The following is a 23,329-nucleotide window of genomic DNA, read 5'->3' as shown; positions in this document are numbered from 1 at the left end:
TCAATGCATTTGTTGTTTAATTCAGCCACTACCGATAAGATAATACACCTGAAAAATGAATGTTATCTCCAAACTATCAGGTGTCATAGCCTTAGATTGAAATTAATATTTGCTGCATTTTCTTAAAACGAGTATTATTCCAATTGAGTTAGTAGGTTTGATTCTGTTGAGAAATCTCTTCAATTACTTACTTTTTTCGATTGAGCTTTTCATTCAGCTCATTCAAGAACCAGTTCAGCAAAATTTGCATCTTCCAAATCCCTGGTTTCAAGTTCTTTGGCCGGGTTCAATCACCGATTATAATTTTTTTCTCTACCTTCTGTACCTGTGTCAAGGAGGAATTTACTGTATATGTAAAACGACTCTTGACAGTGTGCAGGCCACAACATACCTTGAAAGACTTGATTGTTTTCCTACCCTGACATAAACCTTCGCACAGGACTTCAACCAAAGATCTGCATAATGTTTCTCAAAGTTCACATAACTTGTAATTTGAACTGACTAAATGTATTTCATCATTACTTTTGCAAATTCCCTATTTAGTGGGTTGTTGAAAGTTACATTTTCCTCCTCAAACATTCTCGTGGGAATTTAAACTTATACCTTTCTCAGTAACAACCAACAGAACACACGGTGGCAGCACATTGTTCTACCTTCAGTTATCTCTGTTCTTAAGCATAATTTCATTTCTCAATTCTCACCAGGCACGTCAATGTTGCAAGTTGCATGCGGTGCCTTTGGAGCAAGTGCGACCATCGATGTCAAATTCTAAGCGAAAGTTACAATTAACCATTTTATTAGTAGCTGACCAAAATCTATTTTAATTGCATGTGTAACGATATATTTTTCTTATTTCAATTTGCGTTCACTGTTTGAGTATTTATTTACGTAATTGTGAGTTTCACAGTATGAGTTTACTGCAATTTTCGTTGTTTTGAAAATAAAGTTAGACCCTATGGGTGGCGTTAGAGTGGCGAACCTTTTTAATTAAACGAGTCACAAATGAAACTTTAACCTGGAAAATATACAAGTGGGGTCATGGATTTATTTAAATGTCAATATCGATGAGAAACTTGCTGCTGCATCTTCTCTGCAAGTTTTATGGGTTCCTGGGCTGGTAATGTGTATTTTTCAGCTTAACCTGCAGCCTTATATCTGGGCTGAGGCGATTCCCGGTCCTTGATTTTATGAAGTTCATGAGAAATCCTAAACGTCATCAGGCAATCACTATAAAGGGTAGAAATCAACAAAATTATTTGCTAACAATGAACAGCACTATATTTTGTTACCTCATAAACGCCCAGACTAGGCATGATAACGCAATACTTCGGGCAGAGTAGTAGTGCCAGCGTGCTGTACGGAAATTCAGTCCGGTACTAGATTAAAATTAGGCTGGGCCTTGATGCAAATATTTACTACCACGTTTGTCACTGAAACATTTGTTCATATTTTGTTATAATTTTTGAAACGACAAGTGGGTCACTAATAAGGCAGGTCAGTGGTTCGCCATCCCTGCACTGTACCGTTTGTTTTGTTCTAACGCAAGTCTCATTTGCTTGGGTCTAACTCCTAAGGTCGTAAGTCTGATTTCATTCTCTCTCTTCGGTTGATTAGGTCGAGGTGCCGCATGTTCAAACGGGAAGGGTGACTGACTTTGATAGGAAGGATTCGAGATGTGACTGGCTTGGGTAGAAACGTTTCCTTAGTTGTGGCCCATGGACGAGTATTTTAGTTGACATCCCAGCGCGCAGTTAACTTTCTACTCGTTGTTCCCGTTTTACTAAATGGTGGGATTGACCGTGCGAGTCATTGCAGTAGCGACTGAAGAAAGCGCGGTTGTTGCGGCTGCCGTTACCTCGATAAGAACCTGACAGTGTACTACGGACATATCCGTTACACATGCAAAGTTTTACGCCATTTATTTCGGACGTCGTCAGAGCTTTGAGCATACAAACAAGTGCTATAAAAGTCAATTTACTAAACCGGCTTATATGGTTATGGGGAGTTACCTAAGTCGAAACCACCATCAGCCGGAATAAAATATTTTTTATCCGTTTTAAGCGACCGAGCATGTAACCTAAACACAAGCTTCATGTGCCCAAGAAATACCCACTAAGCAAGCCGACCCTTGCCGCCTCAAATAGGATTTTGCGTGTCATGTAAACTTAAGTGATATATTTCCACAATTTGTGTTTCTAATCCAAATGATTGAATCGAAATTGCATCGTTTAACAGGTGTTGGTGTTCTTAGCAAGCAATTAACCAATGAGATGTTCTGAAACAAAACATAGCACAGCAATAGAACAATTGCCAGCAAAAACATATTCGTTGACTTGAGGAAATAATTTGCTACGTTGCTGAAAAAACATCTCGTAAAGAAATTGGAAGATGCTTTCTTTGCCAATATCACTGTAATACGAAACTATAAGAATCTCGTTATTTGACGTTCGAGTGGGTTTTTGTAGCCAAGAAAAGTTAATAATGAAACCTGATAATAACAATCAAACTTATTCCTATCGTTTTCAAAGCAATTCAACTTTCCATAATGTTCAAAAATAACGTCACAATGAGTTGGATTGCGTCATATCAGCTTGTGATGATGCAGAACCGGAGCCAGACTATGATTGGATAAGCAATCTTGCGTCACAAGCAAAGTTGTTGGAAATGTATTTGTGAATATTCCCGGAAAACAATCAACTTATTACGTCAATGAATCTGTTTTGAGCATGACCCGAAAATAAAACAAGTAATTTGCGCAACTTTCTCACATTTTTTGACGTAAAACTTTCTCACTTCCTTTCTTTCTTTTTACTGCTTTTGTGTTCATGAACAACATAGTTTTGGTCTGGATAAGGCGCCATGATGACGTGATCTTCGAATTTGACGACCTTATTTCCGAGACCTTTTTACGTCATCTTGGAAGCCACGAGCTTCAACAGACGGCTATATACAGAGCAGCGATTTGGTGGGATTTCATATCGTCAACTTCAACGGAAGATCTTCATAGTCAACCATGAGAGGATTGATTCTTCTGTTACCATTGGCTTGTTTCGTCATGATGACCTACTCGCAACAATGTTGTCAAGTCTTTACCACTATCTGTGATGATGACGTCGTCAATTCAAGCATGCAGAAAGGAGACAAAGGTGATGTTGGCAGATCCGGAAAATCCGGAATTCCTGGAGCTCAGGGGGATCCAGGAGCTAAAGGAGAACCCGGAGGAGTTGGACAGAAGGGAATGCAAGGAGAATCGTGCGCTCTGGGGTCGCTAGGAACCGACATAGTCAGCAGACTAGCAAGTAAGTTGATTTCTGATCATAGATTGATTACTTTAATCATCGTCATTTCTCCTGCGAGCATAAAGAACTCCGCAATAAACCAACCAAACCAAAAGATGTGGACTACAGACATTTTACGATCTACGCGTAAACAATTATATAGAACTCATACGCTAAGGTCTATGCTTGTTGTCTTGTTTAATTGTTTGTTTATTGCTTAATACGATCGAGGTTTAACTGGAACTTTACTGGAAAAGTTCAATCTTGTTTACAACAAAATATTGTTTCCAGAAATCGAGGAGCTTCTTACACCTCTCAGTACCACGACCATGGCTACTACCACAGTTGCCACGACAACACCATCTACTGTAACCAGCACTGTGGCGACGACAACACCATCTAGAATTACGTCATGTTCTACGTCATCAAGCAACGGTCCGCACAATTTGACGAATGGTGTTGAAGTTTACTGCGAGGATGGATGGACGGTGAGTGAAATATTTACCACAGTTATAAGTGGAATAGCTTACAAATTATATTGAACTTATAGTAGTATTGAAAGGTATAAAAGCATATATAGAAGTATATACACTTACTGTGTAGTATTGAAGCGATAGTTATCAAGTTGTGTGGACTTCAAGGCGGCAATGCGTTGTGTACTATTCATTTGCATTGTAGCAAGAATGTAAGAAAACACAAGCGACAATGAATTTGTTTTCACACGCATTCGCGCTTTTTTTAAATTTTACTTTTTCCACTTTTCTGAAATTTAATTCCCAAAACATTGAATGAAGGTTGTTTGCCAACTTGCGGTTGATTCGAAAACGCTTACCGACAAACTCAAACAATTGGGTTGAAAACTGTTTAATATAACCGTGTATTTGTAAGTTTAATGCAACTATCCGCAACAATGGAACAATGATTGCTGTGGGAGTGTTAGTCGTGTGCGATTGTGCAGAGCCGATCATAAGCCCACATTGGCTCGCATGCCACGATGCATAAAAATGACTGATACGATAATAATTACTGTGTCGCAAGCCAACATTATTGTTGTGTCTAATTCGCTTCGTTTATGCAGCATGCGAAACAATTGCATTGAACTGCATAAGTCGCTTGCAGTGAAAACGGGCGAAATTCAACCAGCGCCACCTAAACCTGATTTATTTCACCCAAATCACCTGCAGCAAACAGCTACCTACAATATAAGTTTAAACTTTTCTTAACTTCAAATGTTTAGCAAAAATATGAACATGCCACTGGAATAAGAGATCCAACTTGACAAGATATAGCCTATCTTGCGTATTGTGAGCTAAGTGTAAATATTGCCGTACTTCTTGTATTATGACGTAATAAACTGAAGATTATTTAAACATATAAATTAAACGTATTACACTTGTGCTAAAATGTAAAATAAAATCACCAACAGATTTTTCAAAGAAGAATTGACGGAAGTGTGAATTTTAGTCGACCATGGGACGACTACGCGAACGGTTTTGGCCAGATTCACGGGGAATTTTGGCTTGGTAAGACGAAGTTTGTTCAACTTAAACGCATTTTATTTTGATGATTTTTGTTCTATTATTCGTGCTTCATTACTTATAGGACTCGACAACATCCACAGGATGACGCGTGGAGGAGGATGCAGACTCAAGATAGAGCTGTGGGATTTCGATGGAAACCAACGTCACGCCGATTATAGGTCATAAGACGATTGTTGTGACATAAAGAACAAAGATGTTAAAAATCTTACATTTATTATATCAACGTAAATCTTTGTTGAGTAAATTACAACTTAACTCGATGGATTTGAACCTTTTAAAGCAAGTGGTTGTTTTTGCAGCTCGTTTTCGATCGAATCTGCTGAAAATTTATATCGGCTTCGTGTTTCCGGATACAGCGGAATTGCAGGAGACAGTTTAAGATATAGCAATGGTCGCCCATTCTCGACAGAAGATAGTGACAACGATTCCTGGGCGTACGTCATCTTATGTTCAGAAACAAATATGTTCAACTTAATAAACATTAAGCGCCACAACTTCAGTAGGATTTTCAGTTATATCCTGCCAGTAACGTATAAGATAGAATATAAATAGATGCAACAAAGTAATTTTAATCTTTCATATTTCAATATATTAGTCGTGCAAACTGCGCAACTTACTTTGGAGGATCTCAGGGATGGTGGTTTGTTGACTGCTTCCATTCAGCGCTCAATGGAGTCTGGATGCGTCAATCAAGTGGAGGTCATCATGGAATTATTTGGTATCATTGGAAGGGAGGGATTGAACCTCTTAAAGAAACTAAAATGAAACTTCGTTGCGAAAGAATGAAATCCATGAGTTGATTTTAACCAACCAAGTAAACATTGAACTGTATTTAGACCGGCAACGCAGCAAACTTTAACTATAAGTAGCCACGTGTATGTTTGTAAAACTGTGACTATAAATTGCCACCTCTGTTACGTCATAATACATTAATTCCGTCAATCCGTTATACTGCACGTCATTATGCGGTTGTTATATACATTTGTCTCGGGCATTGTGACGTGCAGATGTCGCATGACTCAGTGTAAGTTTTTCATTCAAAACCTTGGAGATTGCCGTCGTATTCAACTCAAAGATACAAATTTAACTTAAAAATAACGAAACAAACCTTAAGAAATTTGTAGGAAGATAAACTCTGAGACATGCGACATGTTTACGTCACAATGCCCTGTACAAATTTGGCACCACGCCATCAATCAATTATACGTTCCACGTGTATATATTCGCGTTGTTTTTACTAGGGCTGGGAATTTTGCTGATTTTCTTTAGCCGTTAGCCGCCATAGTCGCTAATTGTCATGTCACGTTGTCAATTGCATGCAAAACTGCTATATTATTGATAAATGTGATGAAAAGTGTTTTATTAGCAACTTATGTTATGCCAGCCCACAAAGTTGGTATTCCAGCATTAAAATGATTATCAGAGTAATAAATTCCCTTGATTTAATGAATTATCAAAAGTTTGACCGGGAGGTAAATTGACCGTGGTAAATTGACCGTGCAAGTGCTAAATTATTGTGTTTAAGTTGATGGTAGTATATGATATGTAAAGTAAATATTTGTTTGTAACTATTTCCTTTGTTTTTAACAAAATTTTTTTTTTATTTCAATACACATTGAAACATTTATTGAAATAAACAGAAATATTTCCGGAAATACGAGAAATACGAGTAACAACATTAAAAGAAGTTCACTGCAAAACACATATGACACTACATAATAAGGGCACTAAAATTTACACAAACTGTTATTTGACAAATAAGGAAGTTTATTGCGCAAATTGTAGGTTGTGGGCGATGCCTCTGAGAAAATCTAATATGTCACGGTTTGCAAAATCTTCAACGATGGTTTGAAGTCGCGCATCCAGATCCTTGTATTTTCTCCTTTTGGCAGGAGGCCCTTGGGCACAGAGCGCCTCAATCTTGTTTTTGTTTATGTTCTGCAATTTCCTCAAAGCTTCTATAAATTTCCAAATGGTTGGGTGTTGCATTGATAACATCTTGTTTATTAGATTGTGGTGACCTTCAACTTTGTTGTTGGTTCTGGCGTCGCCATTTAACACCCGAACATGGACCTTCCAGAAGTCATGTGAATATGGCGGGTCTCGTCGGAGCTGAATAAAGGTGAAAAACCCGTAGGGTCACCCTACACCCTACAAGGGGCCAACAAACCCTACGAGTGGCAACCTTGACTGCAATACACATACTAAATTGGCTGGGATTAAAGCTGATGCGCGACTAGATAGTGAATTAGAATTTTGACCTTTTGACGGCCAATTTGTCGCCGGTTAATTTGATCGCCGGCCAATTTATCGACGGTTAATTTCATGGCCGGCCAATTTACGTCACGGTTAATTTGATCGCCGGCCAATTTGTTGCCGGTCAGTTGTCCACTACCAGTTGTCGCCGGTGAATTTGTTCACGGTCAATTCACGTGATCCCACTTTATTCATGTATAATAGAATTTATTACTTTCTTTGTTTAATTGCATTTTTCGTTGCACTTTTGTCGGTCTGTTGATTTCTGTGGTTCCACGCATCTTTAGTTTGTTGAAAAATATAGGCCTTAAATGATCTTTTAAAGCAGAGGTGGGCAAACTACGGCCCGCCGGCACTTGCAGAAACTCCTACTCATCACTTATTGTTTTAATTAAACAGGTTACATGACAAAATATTATTCCCTTTACGAGTGTGTTTTTCTCTTCACTTTCAGTGCGTAAACACGAAATCACGTCAATTGACCGTAAACAAATTCACCGGCGACAATTCGTCGTGGTCAACTGACCGGCAACAAATTGGCCGGCGACACAAATCAACCGCTACGCATTTTATTTTTATTTTTTACGCAAATTAGCATTGTTTTTTATTCAAATTATATGATTTAAGTGATAATATGATTTAAGGTCAATTGGTTCTAGGTAAATTTACGTCACGATCAGTTGTCCCCCGGTCAGTTGTCCCCGGTGAGTTTATTCGCGGTCAATTTCCCACGGTTAATTGTCGTGGAACCCGTAAACACACACACGTCAGTCGCGCATGTATTGCAACATGCTTTCAGCTACTAGCCGTACACTTCTCGCGCATTGTTTGATTCAATTGTTTGATCATAAAATACAAATACGGTAGCGGCTACCGTAGGCCTCTGTGATGAAGATTGCGTAGCTTTAAACGTAACTGAGTGTGAAATGCAAAAATTGTGTTTAATATGAATATGCGTTTATTTACACACCGGATAAATTTTCCTACTTTGTAATGAGAGTGTGCGGCCCGCCGGCTGCAACATTTTTTCTAATGCGGCCCTCAGTACAAAAAGTTTGCCCACCCCTGTTTTAAAGTAATCTACTTGTTCACAAGCCGATAAACGTCAATCAGCGTTGAGGTCATCCATACGCAATATCTTATCAAAATCAACAGAAAATGCATAGTAGTGAAAAATTCAAATACAAACTCATATTATTTTTTGCGATGTACAATAGCAATTATAGTTCTATACGAAACTGAACTAAGATTTCAGATATATTGACAGGTGGAGTGCCTGTTGGATGGTATAAGCCTACACACAAGTAAAGATTAAAAGTGTGAGCTTTGAAGCAAAACGTTTGCTTTCGTGAAGCGAATGTATTAGTCATGGTCAAATAAGCAGAGCAGATGACGTCTATCTACGTTTATCATTTCAAGAATAAAACATCAGCAAATGCACGAGGAAGTTTTGAAAACTTTACCAAATCTTTGCGTGTTGTATTTTGCTTTCACGAGACAATAACAGTGACGAGTTGTATATCTATAGAGTTGTGTGTATGATATCTATGGGTACGAGCTTCACCTGTATATTTATACGATACACGTGTTTGAATGGCAGAGAACCCTTGAGCACTAATAAAGCTTGTTGTGCGCAATCCTTGTGTGTGACGCGACAAACACTACATGGTGGCAGCAGTAGGACTGAGCCGTTCAGAAACAAATGTTTTTTCAAATCTCTCAAGTCTCGACACGAATGCTTCGATTTCAGTGCATCAGACGAATGGAACAAGTGGATTCGTCGATTCAAAAGGTCAAAGGGCAAGCATCAAAGCTTTGCGACGAGTCAGAAGAGAAAAAAGTGAATCTTTTGCTACATCTTTTGGGAAGCAAGGGTGACGATATTTTAGCTTCGTTTCACCAATCTAAAGAGGACCTGGGTTCATACAATGGCGTAAAAGAGCGCTTCGATCAATATTTTAATCTACGTCGTAACATTATTTATGAACGTACCGTCTTTAATAGACGAGTGCAGTTGTCCCACGAACCAGTGGAAGAATTCATTACTTCTTTGCGCACTCTATCAGAAAGTTGTAATTATGGAGCCCTTCGTGACGAGATGATTAGGGATAGGATTGTAATAGGCACTTTAGACTCATGTCTATCTGAACGCCTGCATATGCACTCAGATCTGACGTTAGAAAATGCAATTAATATTTTTCGCAACACCGAGTCATCTGGTATCAGCAAAAATCTCTCCGTATTCCGGAAAGAAGTTTAGAGGTCGATAATATTCGCGAAAGACGCAGACGACCAACACAACAATACATGCATCCCACAACTGGAGGAGAACAACTGTTGAAATCGGTACTATGACACTTTATCGAAAGACACTTTATCGAACGACACTTTATCGAACGACAGTTAATCGAACCGACAGATGATCGAACGACTCTTTATCGAACGACAGTTAATCGAACCGACAGTTGATCGAACGACACTTTATCGAACCGACAGCCGATCGAACGACACTTTATCGAACCGACAGTTGATCAAACCGACAGTTGATCGAACGACACTTTATCGAACCGACAGTTCAAGCAAGATTTTTGCGTGTTTCTCAAACATTGAGACAATAAGCCATTGTGATGAGCGGTCTTTGTAATGGTGTACATTAATGAATTGTGATGTATATATCATAAAGTTGACGATTTATATTTTATATCTATATTTTATATTTCCATCATAAAGTTGACGATTTATATTTTATATCTATATTTTATATTTGTATCATAAAGTGTACGATTTCGCATGGCGGCCGGCCCGCCCACATATTAATAAGATATCACAAGAATACGCACGAGAATCACTAAGTACGAGATTGTCTGTACAGTAGACTAGACTAGACTGTCAACCAACGGCTGAAGAGCATAGTCGAAAATTATGACTCAACGAATATTGACATAAAAAGTTATCTTCGAGCAATTGCACACAACTTGTAATTAAATGAATGCGATTGAAATGTGCACTTCGTCAGTTGTCGTGCTTTTATCAGTGCATATCGTCAGTTGTTTCGATAAGTTGTGGATCTTTTAACCCTATCCTAACCAGGCTCGCGAGTTTACTAAAAAAACTTGGTGTGGCCGACCCCGCACACACATTTGCAATCGTTAATTACTAGAAAACTATGCGTCGTAGACTGATGAGATTTTTACAGGTTAGTAGAAACATCAACTGGCTTCCTGTATACATCATAATTGTAAAACTAAAGAAAGTGAATTTAGTGTAAATTAGGTATTTCTAAAAGTGACACATTTCTAGAAATTCTTCTTGTTTCACCGCGCCCCCGCTGTGAGAAGAGAACGAAAGAGAATAGTTAGTCAAGTTATTGGTGCGTAAATGAATTAACGAAAACGTTACGCTTCAATGCGGAGAGAGCAAAATTATATAAATATCACAATATCTCAAAAATTACAAAATCCAACTTTACCAAACAAACATGGACAGATAGCTGAGCATTTTTTATGAAAAGTCACCAAATTTTAATTTTCTACAGCAAACAATGCAATTGTACGCCACGTTTTGCTATGACTGTGTGCGGGAGAAGCAACAGTCGATTCGATCAACTGTCGCTTTGATCAACTGTCGGTTCGATAAAGTGTCGTTCGATCAACTGTCGGTTCGATAAAGTGTCGTTCGATCAACTGTCGGTTCGATCATCTGTCGTTTCGATAAACTGTCGTTCGATTAAGTGTCGTTCGATAAACTGTCGTTCGATAAACTGTCGTTCGATAAAGTGTCTTTCGATTAGGTGTCGGGTCACGGTTGAAATCAACGTCTCCGGTTGCCTGTGGTGCGATAATAAGGTAAAACATCAACGAAAGGACTGCCCGGGAGAAGTTCAACGTGCATTACCTGTAGAAAAAAGGGACATTTCCGTCAAGTGAGTATGGCAAAGAACCGTAGCATCGATAGGGTGAAGCTGATGAATAGGAAGAACAAAACCTTGTTTCTGGGGAGAATGCATGTCGATGATGTCATAGACTCATAGAGGATGCCCCGAACGCACAGGTTTCCATTAACGATGTTTGTTTTCAGTTTCGTATCGACACAGGTTCTGATATCACAGCGATTGGGGAAAACGAATTTGAGTCCATTCCTGTTGTGGTTGTGAATCAGGTGGAACAGATGCTGGTAAGGTCAAGCAACATCAAGTTCAAGGTCAAAGGGAAGTTCCATGCGAAGCTACGGTTAAAAAATGCTTTCGTGGAGAAAGACATCTACGTCAACAAAAATCAAACAACCTCTCTTAGGGTGGCCTGCCATCAAAGCCTTGCATGCAATCTACCACGTTAACACTGTCGACCACATAAAAAACTATACCCAAGATTTTCCATTGCTTTTTGCAGGTTTGGGAAAATTAGGCGAAAAGTACCGAATACAGGTTAAACCTACTGTAATGAAATCGAAGGTTCCATACCTGACACCGCTGTCATACTGATCAACTCCACTGCAGTGCGGATGGAGTCCAGCGGAATTGTTGATAGGAAGAAGACTGAGGACCACTGTACCTGTTTCACCAGCCACACTTATTCCAAACTGGTCATATCTCAACGAGTTTGTTCTCATAGATCACTCCATCAAAGATCAACAAAAAAGGCACTTTGACAAGCGTCACCGTGCGCGTAATTTACCGTTTCTATCACCGGGAACATACGCATGGGTCACAGTTGAGAATGATATTGTTCCAAGGCCTCGTAAAGTGTTATGTTCTAATACGCCACGTTCCTATAATTTAGAAAGCGATAACTCTTTACTGCGACGTAATCGTAAAGATTTGCAGCCAATACCGTCATCTTCCAATAACAATTATAGAGTAACTGATGACGAAGTGTATCGCACTCGACCAGGTTGCAAAGCCTTTGCTTCTGATCCTTTATGAAGTGCTGTGGTGACGTGTTTTCCTTGCATTATTTTGTTCTATCACTTGAAAAGGGGGTGTAGTGTAGTGTAGTGTAAAATGTAGTGTTATTTGTCTATAGAGTTGTGTGTATGATTTCTATGATACCTGTATATTTATACGATACACGTGTTTGAAGGGCAGAGAGCCCTTGAGCACTAATAAAGCTTGTTGTGTGCAATCCTTGTGTGTGACGCGACAAACACTACATATGCGCAACCAGAGTCTCTTGCAAACAAATGCGTTTTTAATGGTATAGTACAGGGGTGGCCAAACTGAGGCTCTTGAGCCGCATGCGGCTCTTTAATGAATTAGCATCGATGAATTAGACATGCAATTTTCCAGGTCTAGAAGAGTTGTTTGATCAGATTATGAAACAATGCGTTCTATCACACGTAGTAACAATGGACTCATTGTTAGTAATAATCAAATTACACTCCAAAAAGTACATTATTGTACAGAAGTGTGCTAACTTGTACACTGTAGTTAAGTAAACTGTCAGATTGAAGCTGTGCGTCAGGGCTGACCTAGTTTTAAGTCTTGGTTACGGTTATAATAATAATTGCAAAAAGATTTGGTGAAGTCCAGTTGGAGACTCATAGTATCACGCAGCACTAATGTTAATCAATAGCTACACTTCGTTGTGAGTGAATAAATTCGTGTTTTTTATTGTGTTTGTGTTGTGGCTCTTTTAAAACTGGAATTTGTTATATGCGGCTCGAGCATGAAGCAGGTCTGGCCACCCCTGGTATAGTATATCCTGAATTCCTCACAGGCCTAAATAAGTCAGCCCAGGCCAAGCAATCTGACAACAGACGAACGATTGAAAGCTCTATTTCTCTGTACTAAATCGTTTTGTCTTCTAGTTCCAGCATGGAATTGGAACTGTTATGCGATGGAAACTTAATAAACATGTCAATAAAAATGTTACTGTGGTTGGAATTGTTTATCTGCAAAAAAGTTTTAGACAATTTAACCCGGACTCATTGACGCTGCGATCAGTTTCTAGGCTATAAAATTACTTGCTGTGTTTACTACAAACGCAAGAATATTTTTTTTAAATAGCAAAGAACAGAGAAGGAAGGAGAAGGTGATGCAGTGAAAGGGAATGTTAAATAATTTTGGAAGCTTGGATCAGACAAGGAACTTACAGTAAAAAGAAGCACATTAAGGGATCCAAGGAAGTCGATTTCAGATTTGCAAAAAATAAACAAAAAAGACAATCAGAAAGAGTCTTCTGGAAATTTGAGGTTTGCTATGATGCGAGGTGCCTAGGCCTAGCAATTGTCAGATTTTCAAAATTTCGAATGCAACGTCTCGTCGTCATTTGTTTAAATACAAATATGAAAAGGTTTGTTTTTAATACAAAATGTTGGAGCGGATGCATTTTTCTAAAATGCATGTGCACATATTGCTGCTGTGGGGCATAAAATGAGCGTGAATTAATGTGCTACAGTGCCACACATTATCCAGTGTGGAATATTGTATTTCGTCATTGTCTGTTGGAAAACGAAAAATGAAATGCTTAATAAGATAACAATTCCACCAACAAACCATGAGCGGGAAAATGCAGCAAACGCTTAAGACGTGCGAAAATGGCACCGGGTAAAAGTTGGACACGACGCAATCGGCGGATCGTCCATGGACGGTTGAAAATGGACGATTTTTGCGTAAGCGTCCATGGACGCTTTTACGCAAAACCGACGTTTTCGCTTAATCGTCCATGGAAGGTTGTTGGAAAACACTTAAATTTGTTGTTTTGCAACAAAGCGTCCATGGACGGTTGAAAATGGACGATTTTTGCGTAAGCGTCCACGGACGGTTTTACGCAAAACCGACGTTTTCGCTTAATCGTCCATGGACGGTTTTGGGATAAGCTTAAATAGCAGATATGAGGAAAGCGTCCATCCACTGTTATGAGATAGGCTCAAATAGTGGATATGAGGAAAGTGTCCATGGACGGTTTTGGGATAGGCTTAAAATCTTAAATAGTGGATATGGTGTAAGCGTCCAAGCATGGACAGTTTTGGGGTCATATGCTGAATGATGGGACATGCAACGACGTCCGTGGATTTTGGGATAGACTTAAATGATGTATTTTGGATAAACGTTCATTGAAGGGTTTTGGGTTAGGCTTAAGTGGTACAGTTGTAGGCATCTATAGCCTGGATAGGCGTAAATTATAGACAGCACCGGGTAAAAGCTGGACACGACACAATCCATAGATCGTCTGTGCAAGGTTGAAAATTTTGAGTAATCATTTCGTGGCATGACCAATTTTTTATTTATGTGTCTTTAATATAAATTGTTGTTATTATTCTGATTTAGATATAACATGACTAATCTGAATATAAATTAGCCTAAGTTATATAAAAAAAATGTCAGTAGTTTATGAAACGGCTAACCAGCTTACTGTTGCAAAAGCAACGAACATTCTCCTTAATCCTGACAAAAGACATTTGTCAAATAAACAACCAGCCAATGCTGAGTTAGGTCAGATTTACTTATTTGAGAATAAAAATGAAGAATGGATGTCAGCATGTAAGCGTGGATGTTTATCTGGCTACCGGAAACAATTAATAAAAACGTGATTGAAAAGAGCAACAGCGATGTTGCAGTGTCAGTGAAAACATTTTATGGTTCTGATATTGTAAGTGTATTTAAGATCAATTTTGGCTGATCATTTGCTGATTAGTTTTGTTTTTATTTAACCATTGCTGTGCTGTCTTCATTGATTATGTTTGTTAAAAGATTACGATCTACCGGAGTGTTTATTTAGTCCAGTGGTTTCCAATACAATGGGTGGAGAATCTTTCAAGCAAGCGGCAGAACCCTAGAAACCCCTAGAACTAAGATCTTTATGAATTTGTTGGACGTCCTACGTAGGGTTTTAAAAAACCTATTTAGACCAATCAGAAGGCAGCATGGTTGGTGTTGTTTTCTAGGCTGGGAGTTACCCTAGCAGTTGGCGCGCTTCAATGTCCCAGGTCGCATGAAGAATTAGGCAAAAATTAGCATGAAAGTAGCTAAAATTGGGTTTCTTACACCAAAGATTCTAGTGCTTATTTTGCGCCTCTGTAAAAAAAGTTTGAATCAGGTTTTTTGATGGCATTTTATGGATGGTAGGTTCAAAGCATACTAAAATAACATGCAAGTTTCAAAGAGCCCCATTGAAGATTTTTCGAGTAATCAGTCTTTTAGTAAATTCACTTTATAATAAAACAAACAAAGATTTTATGGCATTTTTTTGGTGTTTGACGCTCGATCCTTAAACGTTGTATGTCCACGACGTACAAGCGATTGAAGGGAAACGAAACAATTTGTTAGGCGGTAAAGCCGAGCTCGCCGCTAGAATTTTGCAGTGATTTAAATCTTTCTCTAAGATATCTTGATCGCTATAACTGTGACCCGTGGCAATATTTTTGCTGGGAATAAACCACAGTAGCGCTATCACAGCAATCCTACTTTGACGAAACCAAATCTATTTTTCGATCCGGTCAATAACTTAGAATAAACTTTCTAGAACAGTGTTTTTTAAACTTCTTCAAGAGCGCCCACTCGGTTTCTAAAAGTCCTTGGAACGAACTCCAAGCTTTTTAGAACAGTGTCGGCTTCATCAAAGTGGCGTTGTTGGTGTTGGCGCCATCAAAGTGGCGTTATAGTCGGCATTTTTGGGCAGGGCGGCAAAGTGGATTCGAGAAACAGTGGCTTCTTCTACTTTTTTACTTTAACATCGAACTCTTGAATCCTTTCGATTCTCTCACTTCGACTTTTTGATGAGTCACTTCGGTTACTTTTGATGCATTTAGACGAGCGGCCTTTTCTGCGCTTGCTTCACACTTCGCTTCGTCTGCTTCAGCAGAGTCATGAGTCATGCAGCAGAGGAGCGGTTTGTGTTCTCGAGCTATGGTCACTGGAGTCCTGGCCATTGGTCAACTAGGACAAGCAGCGTAAAGCGTTTGTATATTTTCTTTTCTTTGGAGTGAATCATAAATAATTACACATACCAAAGAAATGAATATTTAGCGACAGAATGTTACGTTATGGGCTTTAAATTCAGGAAATATAGAAAAAAAAATATTTTGATACTTCTTTCTTATGCGTTTCGTTCATTGGGAACAGAAGTTTCATTGAGCTTTATACAATAGAGCTTCCAACTATGCAAATTTGTTATAATATCAAGCACTTCCTTGTTGCTTGTGTTGTGTCGATTATTACATCACAAATAATCCGTCGAGATGAATATACTTTTGAGATAACGTCACAATGAACGCTGCTAGTTTTAGGATAAAATAAAATTTATGCAGAGCAAAATGAAAATAATAAATAAGCGGATCGCAAAAAGCAGAGGTGAGGAAACTTTTCTAAGTCGAAGCCGCACTTTAGTTGACCGGCAGTCAGTCAGGTCGCGACTCTTAGATAAAACTTTATGGAGGTTGGGTTTTGTTCCTGTTATGTTTTTCTGAGGCAAGCAAATAGTTAAAAGTACGCACAAATCTATTTAAAAGGCTGCATTCCCCACACTTTATCCAGCATAAGTCAAATTAAGAAATTATTTAGAGTAATAAGTAAGATAGGATTTAGTTTTAGTGTTGGGTTGCACATTCGTTTGCAACAAACTTTGGAATTGGAGTTGCATCGTTTTGAGATAAACTAAGTTAAAGGCCTATTTGAGGTCAAACAAACCAGGTGAGCTACTGTAAATCATACATAGTAAACGAAGGATGCAATCATATAAAGATAAATATTAAGTTAGCAGTTCCAGTGTAGCATTATGACGCATATATCCGAGAAAAATATTTTTGGAAGTTAAGAATCAATAAAATTTCAGGTAATAATTTCAAGAAACTTAATTGTATTTTTTTGTATTTGAAACTTTGTAGCAAGTGCTCGCCGGTAATTAACATGGACTGGTTGCTTATATTGTTGTTGAAATTTCTTTTGTTTTGTCGTGGATCGTCAAGAAATGTCTTGAATCCCTGCGATGAATTAGACAAAGTTCCTGGAATATATTTTCGGCCAAAGTTCGTCACGTCCCGGATGGCGGATGTCGTTGAAAGAGAGATGTATTTAAAAATTGCTCCTTGGCTTGATCGCAATTTCATTTACATTAATTGCTCGAGGCGCGGACTAACAGAGGTTCCTCGAACTTTGCCAACTAACGTGGAAGCATTTGATCTCGGATTTAATGAGATTCGACAAGTTAGGGCGACTGATTTTCTTTCTTATCCAAATATAACTTGGTTAACTTTTAATGCAAATTGCTTACCTGCACCTTTTGAAGCCGACCTGCCACCGTGCAATAGCGATCTACACATTGAACCAGGCGCGTTGCAACATCTTCTTCATTTGAAATTCTTGACATTTTCTGGTAACAATCTTCGTGAGTTTCCGCGACAACTACCGACTTCTATAAAAGCATTGGACATATCTTTCACCCTGCTTGGTGACGTCACCGCACAACTGAGACTGTTATCCAACTTGAGCATTCTATTTAGTGAGGGAAATTGTTTTAGTTATAGAAACGTATGTCCAAAAAACTTCACAATCACGCGGTCATTCTCCTCCAGTTTACAAATTCTGGATTTGAAGATTAACGATTGGAAAATGATACCGGGATATTTACTTGGAAACCAACTAAAAGTTTTTGCCATTGGTATGAATCCCTTAAGCCGTGTGAAAAAAAATGATTTTGTGAATGCAACAAGTTTAGAAGTATTAGTTTTGACCTTCGCTACTATTGCCACACGCAAATCGCTAATTATAGAAGACGGTGTGTTTGATCCACTCCCACATCTCAAGTACCTCAATCTTTCCTGGAACGCGGTTCAGTGTTTACCGAGCGGAATATTTAAAAACAACAAAAATCTTGAAATCCTGGATATTTCTTATAATAGTTTAAAATTTACGATATTCGAACCAACGTACTTGGTCAATCTACAAAAACTACGATTTTTTGATTTGTCCACAAACAACGCGGCTCATCCGGGATCAGCAAAAGTTGTAACGGCAGTCAAATTACTTCGTTTGGGACAAACTTTTGCTTCTTTGTCTTCACTTGAAAATATATATTTCGGGAACGACGAAAAAGCCGTAAATACAATCCTATATTCTGTGCAATTCTATGAAATCGACAATCAATCATTTGCTAATTTATCAAACTTGACTCATCTATCCACGATCGATATCTCCTACTGCAATGTTCGTCACATTTCCTCTGATGCATGGTCTGGATTACGTCATCTTAAATCCATCCGTGCCTCGAACAATCGGTACTATGACACTTAATCGAACGACACTTTATCGAACGACAGATGATCGAACGACACTTTATCGAACCGACAGCTGATCGAACGACACTTTATCGAACCGACAGTTGATCGAACGACACTTTATCGAACCGACAGTTCAAGCAAGATTTTTGCGTGTTTCTCAAACATTGAGACAATAAGCCATTGTGATGTGCGGTCTTTGTAATGGTGTACATTAATGAATTGTGATGTATATATCATAAAGTTGACGATTTATATTTTATATCTATATTTTAGATTTGTATCATAAAGTTGACGATTTCGCATGGCGGCCGGCCCGAAACATATTAATAAGTTATCACAAGAATACGGCCTGCCGTTTCTTATTGAGTTTCAAATTGCAGTGTTAGCTCTGTTTGAAAAAATTGTGGTAGTGTTACGCCATAAGTATGTCGTAGTAGTCTATTGTTACGCCATAAAACTGGTGCTAAGGCGGTAGACCAGTATCTCGTACTAAGTACGAGATTGTCTGTAAAGTAGACTAGACTAGTCGTTATAGATACAAAGAGTAAGGAATTGAAGGCTAAATTTCATAGCAAGGGGCATATCGCTGCCTGACTTTTACACAAAGTAGCTTCTTGAAAGTGGTCTTTATCCCAGCTTTTTCAATTCTTGTTGTACAACGGTTCGAGGACTTCCTGGCCACGTTCAGTGAGGACGATGAGCAGCACTTGTCTGAATACATTGAATATTTCGAAACTACTTGGATTGGACGACTGCGTCGCAGGAATCGTCGTCAACCTCTATTTCCTATCCGGTGTTGGAATGTCTTCCACCGGGTTCAAGATGACCTTCCACGAACGAATAATAGCATTGAAGGATGGCACAATGCGTTCAGCAAGCGTGCCTCAATATCCCATCCGACGCTTCGCAGACTCGTCAAAAAAATTAATCAGGAACAAGGTTCCAACGAAATGTTTATTGAGCAATTGAGTGCTGGAATTGCTGGCCCACCTCGGAAGAAGCGCTACGACGCTGTCAACCAACGGCTGAAGAGCATAGTCGAAAATTATGACTCAACGAATATTGACATAAAAAGTTATCTTCGAGCAATTGCACACAACTTGTAATTAAATGAATGCGATTGAAATGTGCACTTCGTCAGTTGTCGTGCTTTTAACAGTGCATATCGTCAGTTGTTTCGATAAATTGTGGATCTTTTAACCCTATCCTAACCAGGCTCGCGAGTTTACTAAAAAAACTAGGTGTGGCCAACCCCGCACACACATTTGCAATTGTTAATTACTAGAAAACTATGCGTCGTACACTGATGAGATTTTTACAGGTTAGTAGAAACATCATCTGGCTTCCTGTATACATCATAATTGTAAAACTAAAGAAAGTGATATTAGTGTAAATTAGGTTTTTCTAAAAGTGACACATTTCTAGAAATTCTTTTTGTTACGCCGCGCCCCCGCTGTGAGAAGAGAACAAAAGAGAATAGTTAGTCAAGTTATTGGTGCGTAAATGAGTAAACGAAAACGTTACGCTTCAATGCGGAGAAAGCAAAATTATATAAATATCACAATATCTCAAAAATTACAAAATCCAACTTTATCAAACAAACATGGACAGATAGCTGAACATTTTTAGGAAAAGTCACCAAATTTTAATTTTCTACAGCAAACAATGCAACTGTACGCCACGTTTTGCTATGACAGTGTGCGGGAGAAGCAACAGTCGATTCGATCAACTGTCGCTTTGATCAGCTGTCGGTTCGATAAAGTGTCGTTTGATCAACTGTCGGTTCGATAAAGTGCCGTTCGATCAACTATCGTTTCGATCAGCTGTCGTTCGATTAAGTGTCGTTCGATACAGTGTCTTTCGATCAGGTGTCGCGTCACGGAACAATCAGTTGACTTTTCGTGGCAATATTATGCGCAAAGGAAAACCTCCAATTATAGAAGCAAAAACTTTACAAAACCATTCTATTTTTCCAGGAAATATTCACGAACAGGACAATACAAATGAACGTTTAAACCGGATTTGGAATGCGACAACAACGGTTTACTTGATTATTCTAACAACCAAATTATAACCATATCTGAACAAAAAGAATTTCTGTTATCGACGACAACTATTCTTGCATTATCACGAAATCGAATAAGAGTGATAAGATCAGATGATTTGAAACACCTGATAAATTTGTGCAGCATCGATCTGTCCCATAATCCTTTTAGAAGTATTGACCCTTTCACTTTCAGCAGCTTGTCCAGTCTTCGTCGGATTGACTTTGTTGAGGAAGACACCGACATAACTCTTGATTTTACTTTTCTGTTACATTTGAATCCTTCTGCCCAAATTAAGTTAAAATTTTGGATGCCAGAGTATACAGTTATTGTACTTTTGGAAACGATGAGTGAATTGGACGAAAACTCATCACTGTTGGAACTTGATATAGCGCAAAATGATTTGAATATTAAAACTACATATAAAGGAAAAGGTTTGTTGAAGTTTATGCCCAAACTCAGATCCCTTGTACTTAGAAATTGCGAAATTGATTCGTATATTTTGCATTATTTGTTGCAAGGTTTCAATCATCTTGAAATCTTGGACTTGAGTCAAAACAACTTGGCGACATTTCCATCGACATCTTTAAAAATCTTGAACAAGTTGCATTCCTTAAATTTAGATTTTAATAATATCATTGAACTAAATGGAAACTTGACCATTTGCCCCAACTTGAAACATTTTACTATCGCCCATAACCAAATCAAGTTTATTCAACCAGGATTCTTTTTGCATTTGAAACTTAAAACCCTTGATCTCAGTCACAACTTCATAAATCAACTAGACTCAAGTATTTTTACCAAAGATGTGTTGAAGTCACTTCAGTATTTGGACATAAGATGGAACGAACTCGATTGTTTCTGTCATGAGTGGCAGGAATTTTATCGTTGGTTTAATTCTGATGCAAGTGACAACACCAAACTTCCTGGATTTTATCCAGAATGCACTTCGATCATTGACCAATATTATGGCGCGTGTGTGGCGTGCCATTCCCCGCTGAATTTGCGTCGTCGCCCGGTGTCTCGATATGGATTTAACACATCGTGTGATTTGCAGACACATCTCAAGTGCACAATCGCATTCACAATATTCTTTGTATTATTCATGTTATGCGGCAGTGTTGGTTATAGCAAATGGTTCAAGAGATTGATATTTCGAAAAGTCAATGAATATTTCAGAGTTCAAGCATTGAAACCAAGCGATGTTTCTTCAAGATATTCTACAAACGAAGGCAAGAAAGCTTTTGTATTCTTTGACCACAGCAATGATGAACTGGGTGATTGGGTGGATGATAAACTGATACCTGGGATGATTAACGGGAACCCTTCCATTGAACTTCTCTTAGCTGGTCGCGATATCGATGCTGGTATGTCTCCAAATGAAAATCTTCTCCGTCTTATCACGAAGAGTCGGAAAACAATCGTCATATTTTCTGGCAACTTTTGCGACACTCCGACTTGCAAGTAAACTTGTAGTTATAAAGTTTTGGATAGAGATGTATGAAATACCAATAATATCAATGCAAATGTTTTAATTACGTTTACAATTTATTATTCAGATTCGTGTTGCCGGCGCTTCAGGAACTTCAACATTCTGCTGGAAGAGATCAACTGATATTAGTGGAGTGGCATGGTGAAGAAGCAGCTCGCGTTCCAGAATTAATCCAACGAACTTTCAACCGAAAATTCTACAACTTCCTGAGATTCGATCAAACAAATGATGACGAGGTGATGTTCTTCGAAACACTGCGAACTGCTTTCGCGAGCAGCAGCACACTGGACGATTAAATGGTTGGTGAGGAACTGTAGATGGTAGAAAGTTAAATCAATTTAAATTTATACAGACATCAAATTTCGAACAAGCTTTGATAATTTTCAAAGCTCACACGATCCAACAAAACTATGAATTTGTTCATTGACGAAGCAAAGTTTTGTCGTTTGATAAACATCATGTTACATTTCGAATATTTTTCTATCCTGACGATTTTGTTGTGTTGTTAAACAGGTCGATATTGACACTTTGTTATTGACCAATCGATGAGCAGAACTCAATCAACATAATGTTTCCATCATGTTTTTTTCTTAATCAAACTTTCGTTTCTTTCATAATTTGAAGTAAAAAGTATAATTTGAAGCATCAAGTTAAAAGCGTTGTAAAGTTTATTATTTTCTTATGTTTTACATTCTTGTGCAAATGGAACACGTGCATAGTTACTTTGATTCAGCTCGCGAGGAAGTTGCATATTCGTAAACAGAGAGCTATTTTAATCGCGGTTGACCCAGTGTTGCTTGTGATGACGTGATCTTATGCAAATGACTTTAAACAATCAACGTTGTTGACCTGTCTTGAATATTGGGTCTGGGATAATTTGTGCTAATGTCACGCAGAACCAACGTCCAGCCATATGACGTATTTGCGTCGTATGCAGCGGCCAGCATTGTCGATTAACGCACGCAATTATTTTGCAGATTTTTGTCAAAAATGTATCAGTAATTGTCGCAAACACGGTTTTATCAAACCTTGTTTTAAACTTTCATTGCAAGCCACTTTACGTAACATTCACAGAAAAAGGTTTTATTTTGCGGTTTTTGCTGATGTTATGCGGTTGTCGTTTACACATATGAAGTCGAATATAAGACGCTCTCTAGTAGGAGGTGTGTTTGCATGAAGCTGTCCATGTTGTCTGTTCAATAAACATGAACTCTAATGAACCGCAGTTGTGATCCAGAGAAAGTTTGATGTTTATCCTGCGCAACCCTTTAATAGACATCTAATATTTAACATAGAAAATTTTGGAAAGTAGCTTTATCAAGCATTGTTTTTACCGAAGACTTATTCTTTTATTAAACTAAAGAATTATTGATGAAGAATGAAACACTTTGATTTATTCTATTCTCTGCACTGAGTGTGTTTTATTTGCAATGAAAAATCACTAAAAGCGAAACATTTTGAACCAATATACACAATGAAGTAATTTCTGGTTCTTTGCAGTGC

At 38.3% G+C, this 23,329-nt stretch overlaps 2 protein-coding genes across 2 annotated transcripts; both read left to right on the top strand.

Annotated features, from left to right (window-relative positions):
* Positions 1–2,774: 2,774 nt before the first annotated feature.
* On the top strand, positions 2,775–6,474 carry LOC143450651 (fibrinogen-like protein A). The gene is made up of 6 exons (XM_076951286.1): positions 2,775–3,299; positions 3,570–3,766; positions 4,705–4,801; positions 4,881–4,977; positions 5,119–5,253; positions 5,415–6,474. Exons 1-6 carry the CDS (start codon positions 3,014–3,016, stop codon positions 5,617–5,619), a joined length of 1,017 nt encoding a protein of 338 aa, XP_076807401.1. The 5' UTR covers positions 2,775–3,013; the 3' UTR covers positions 5,620–6,474.
* A 14,206-nt stretch (positions 6,475–20,680) lies between these two features.
* Positions 20,681–22,920, top strand: LOC143449885 (toll-like receptor 2 type-2). The gene is made up of 4 exons (XM_076950214.1): positions 20,681–20,768; positions 20,958–21,798; positions 21,894–22,129; positions 22,340–22,920. Exons 1-3 carry the CDS (start codon positions 20,681–20,683, stop codon positions 22,120–22,122), a joined length of 1,158 nt encoding a protein of 385 aa, XP_076806329.1. The 3' UTR covers positions 22,123–22,129; positions 22,340–22,920.
* Positions 22,921–23,329: the final 409 nt, after the last annotated feature.

The sequence above is a fragment of the Clavelina lepadiformis genome, chromosome 3 (assembly GCF_947623445.1).
Source record: "Clavelina lepadiformis chromosome 3, kaClaLepa1.1, whole genome shotgun sequence".
NCBI lineage: Eukaryota > Metazoa > Chordata > Ascidiacea > Aplousobranchia > Clavelinidae > Clavelina > Clavelina lepadiformis.
The sequence above is the reverse complement of the archived record's forward strand: the minus strand, read 5'-3'. Positions and strand labels throughout refer to the sequence as shown.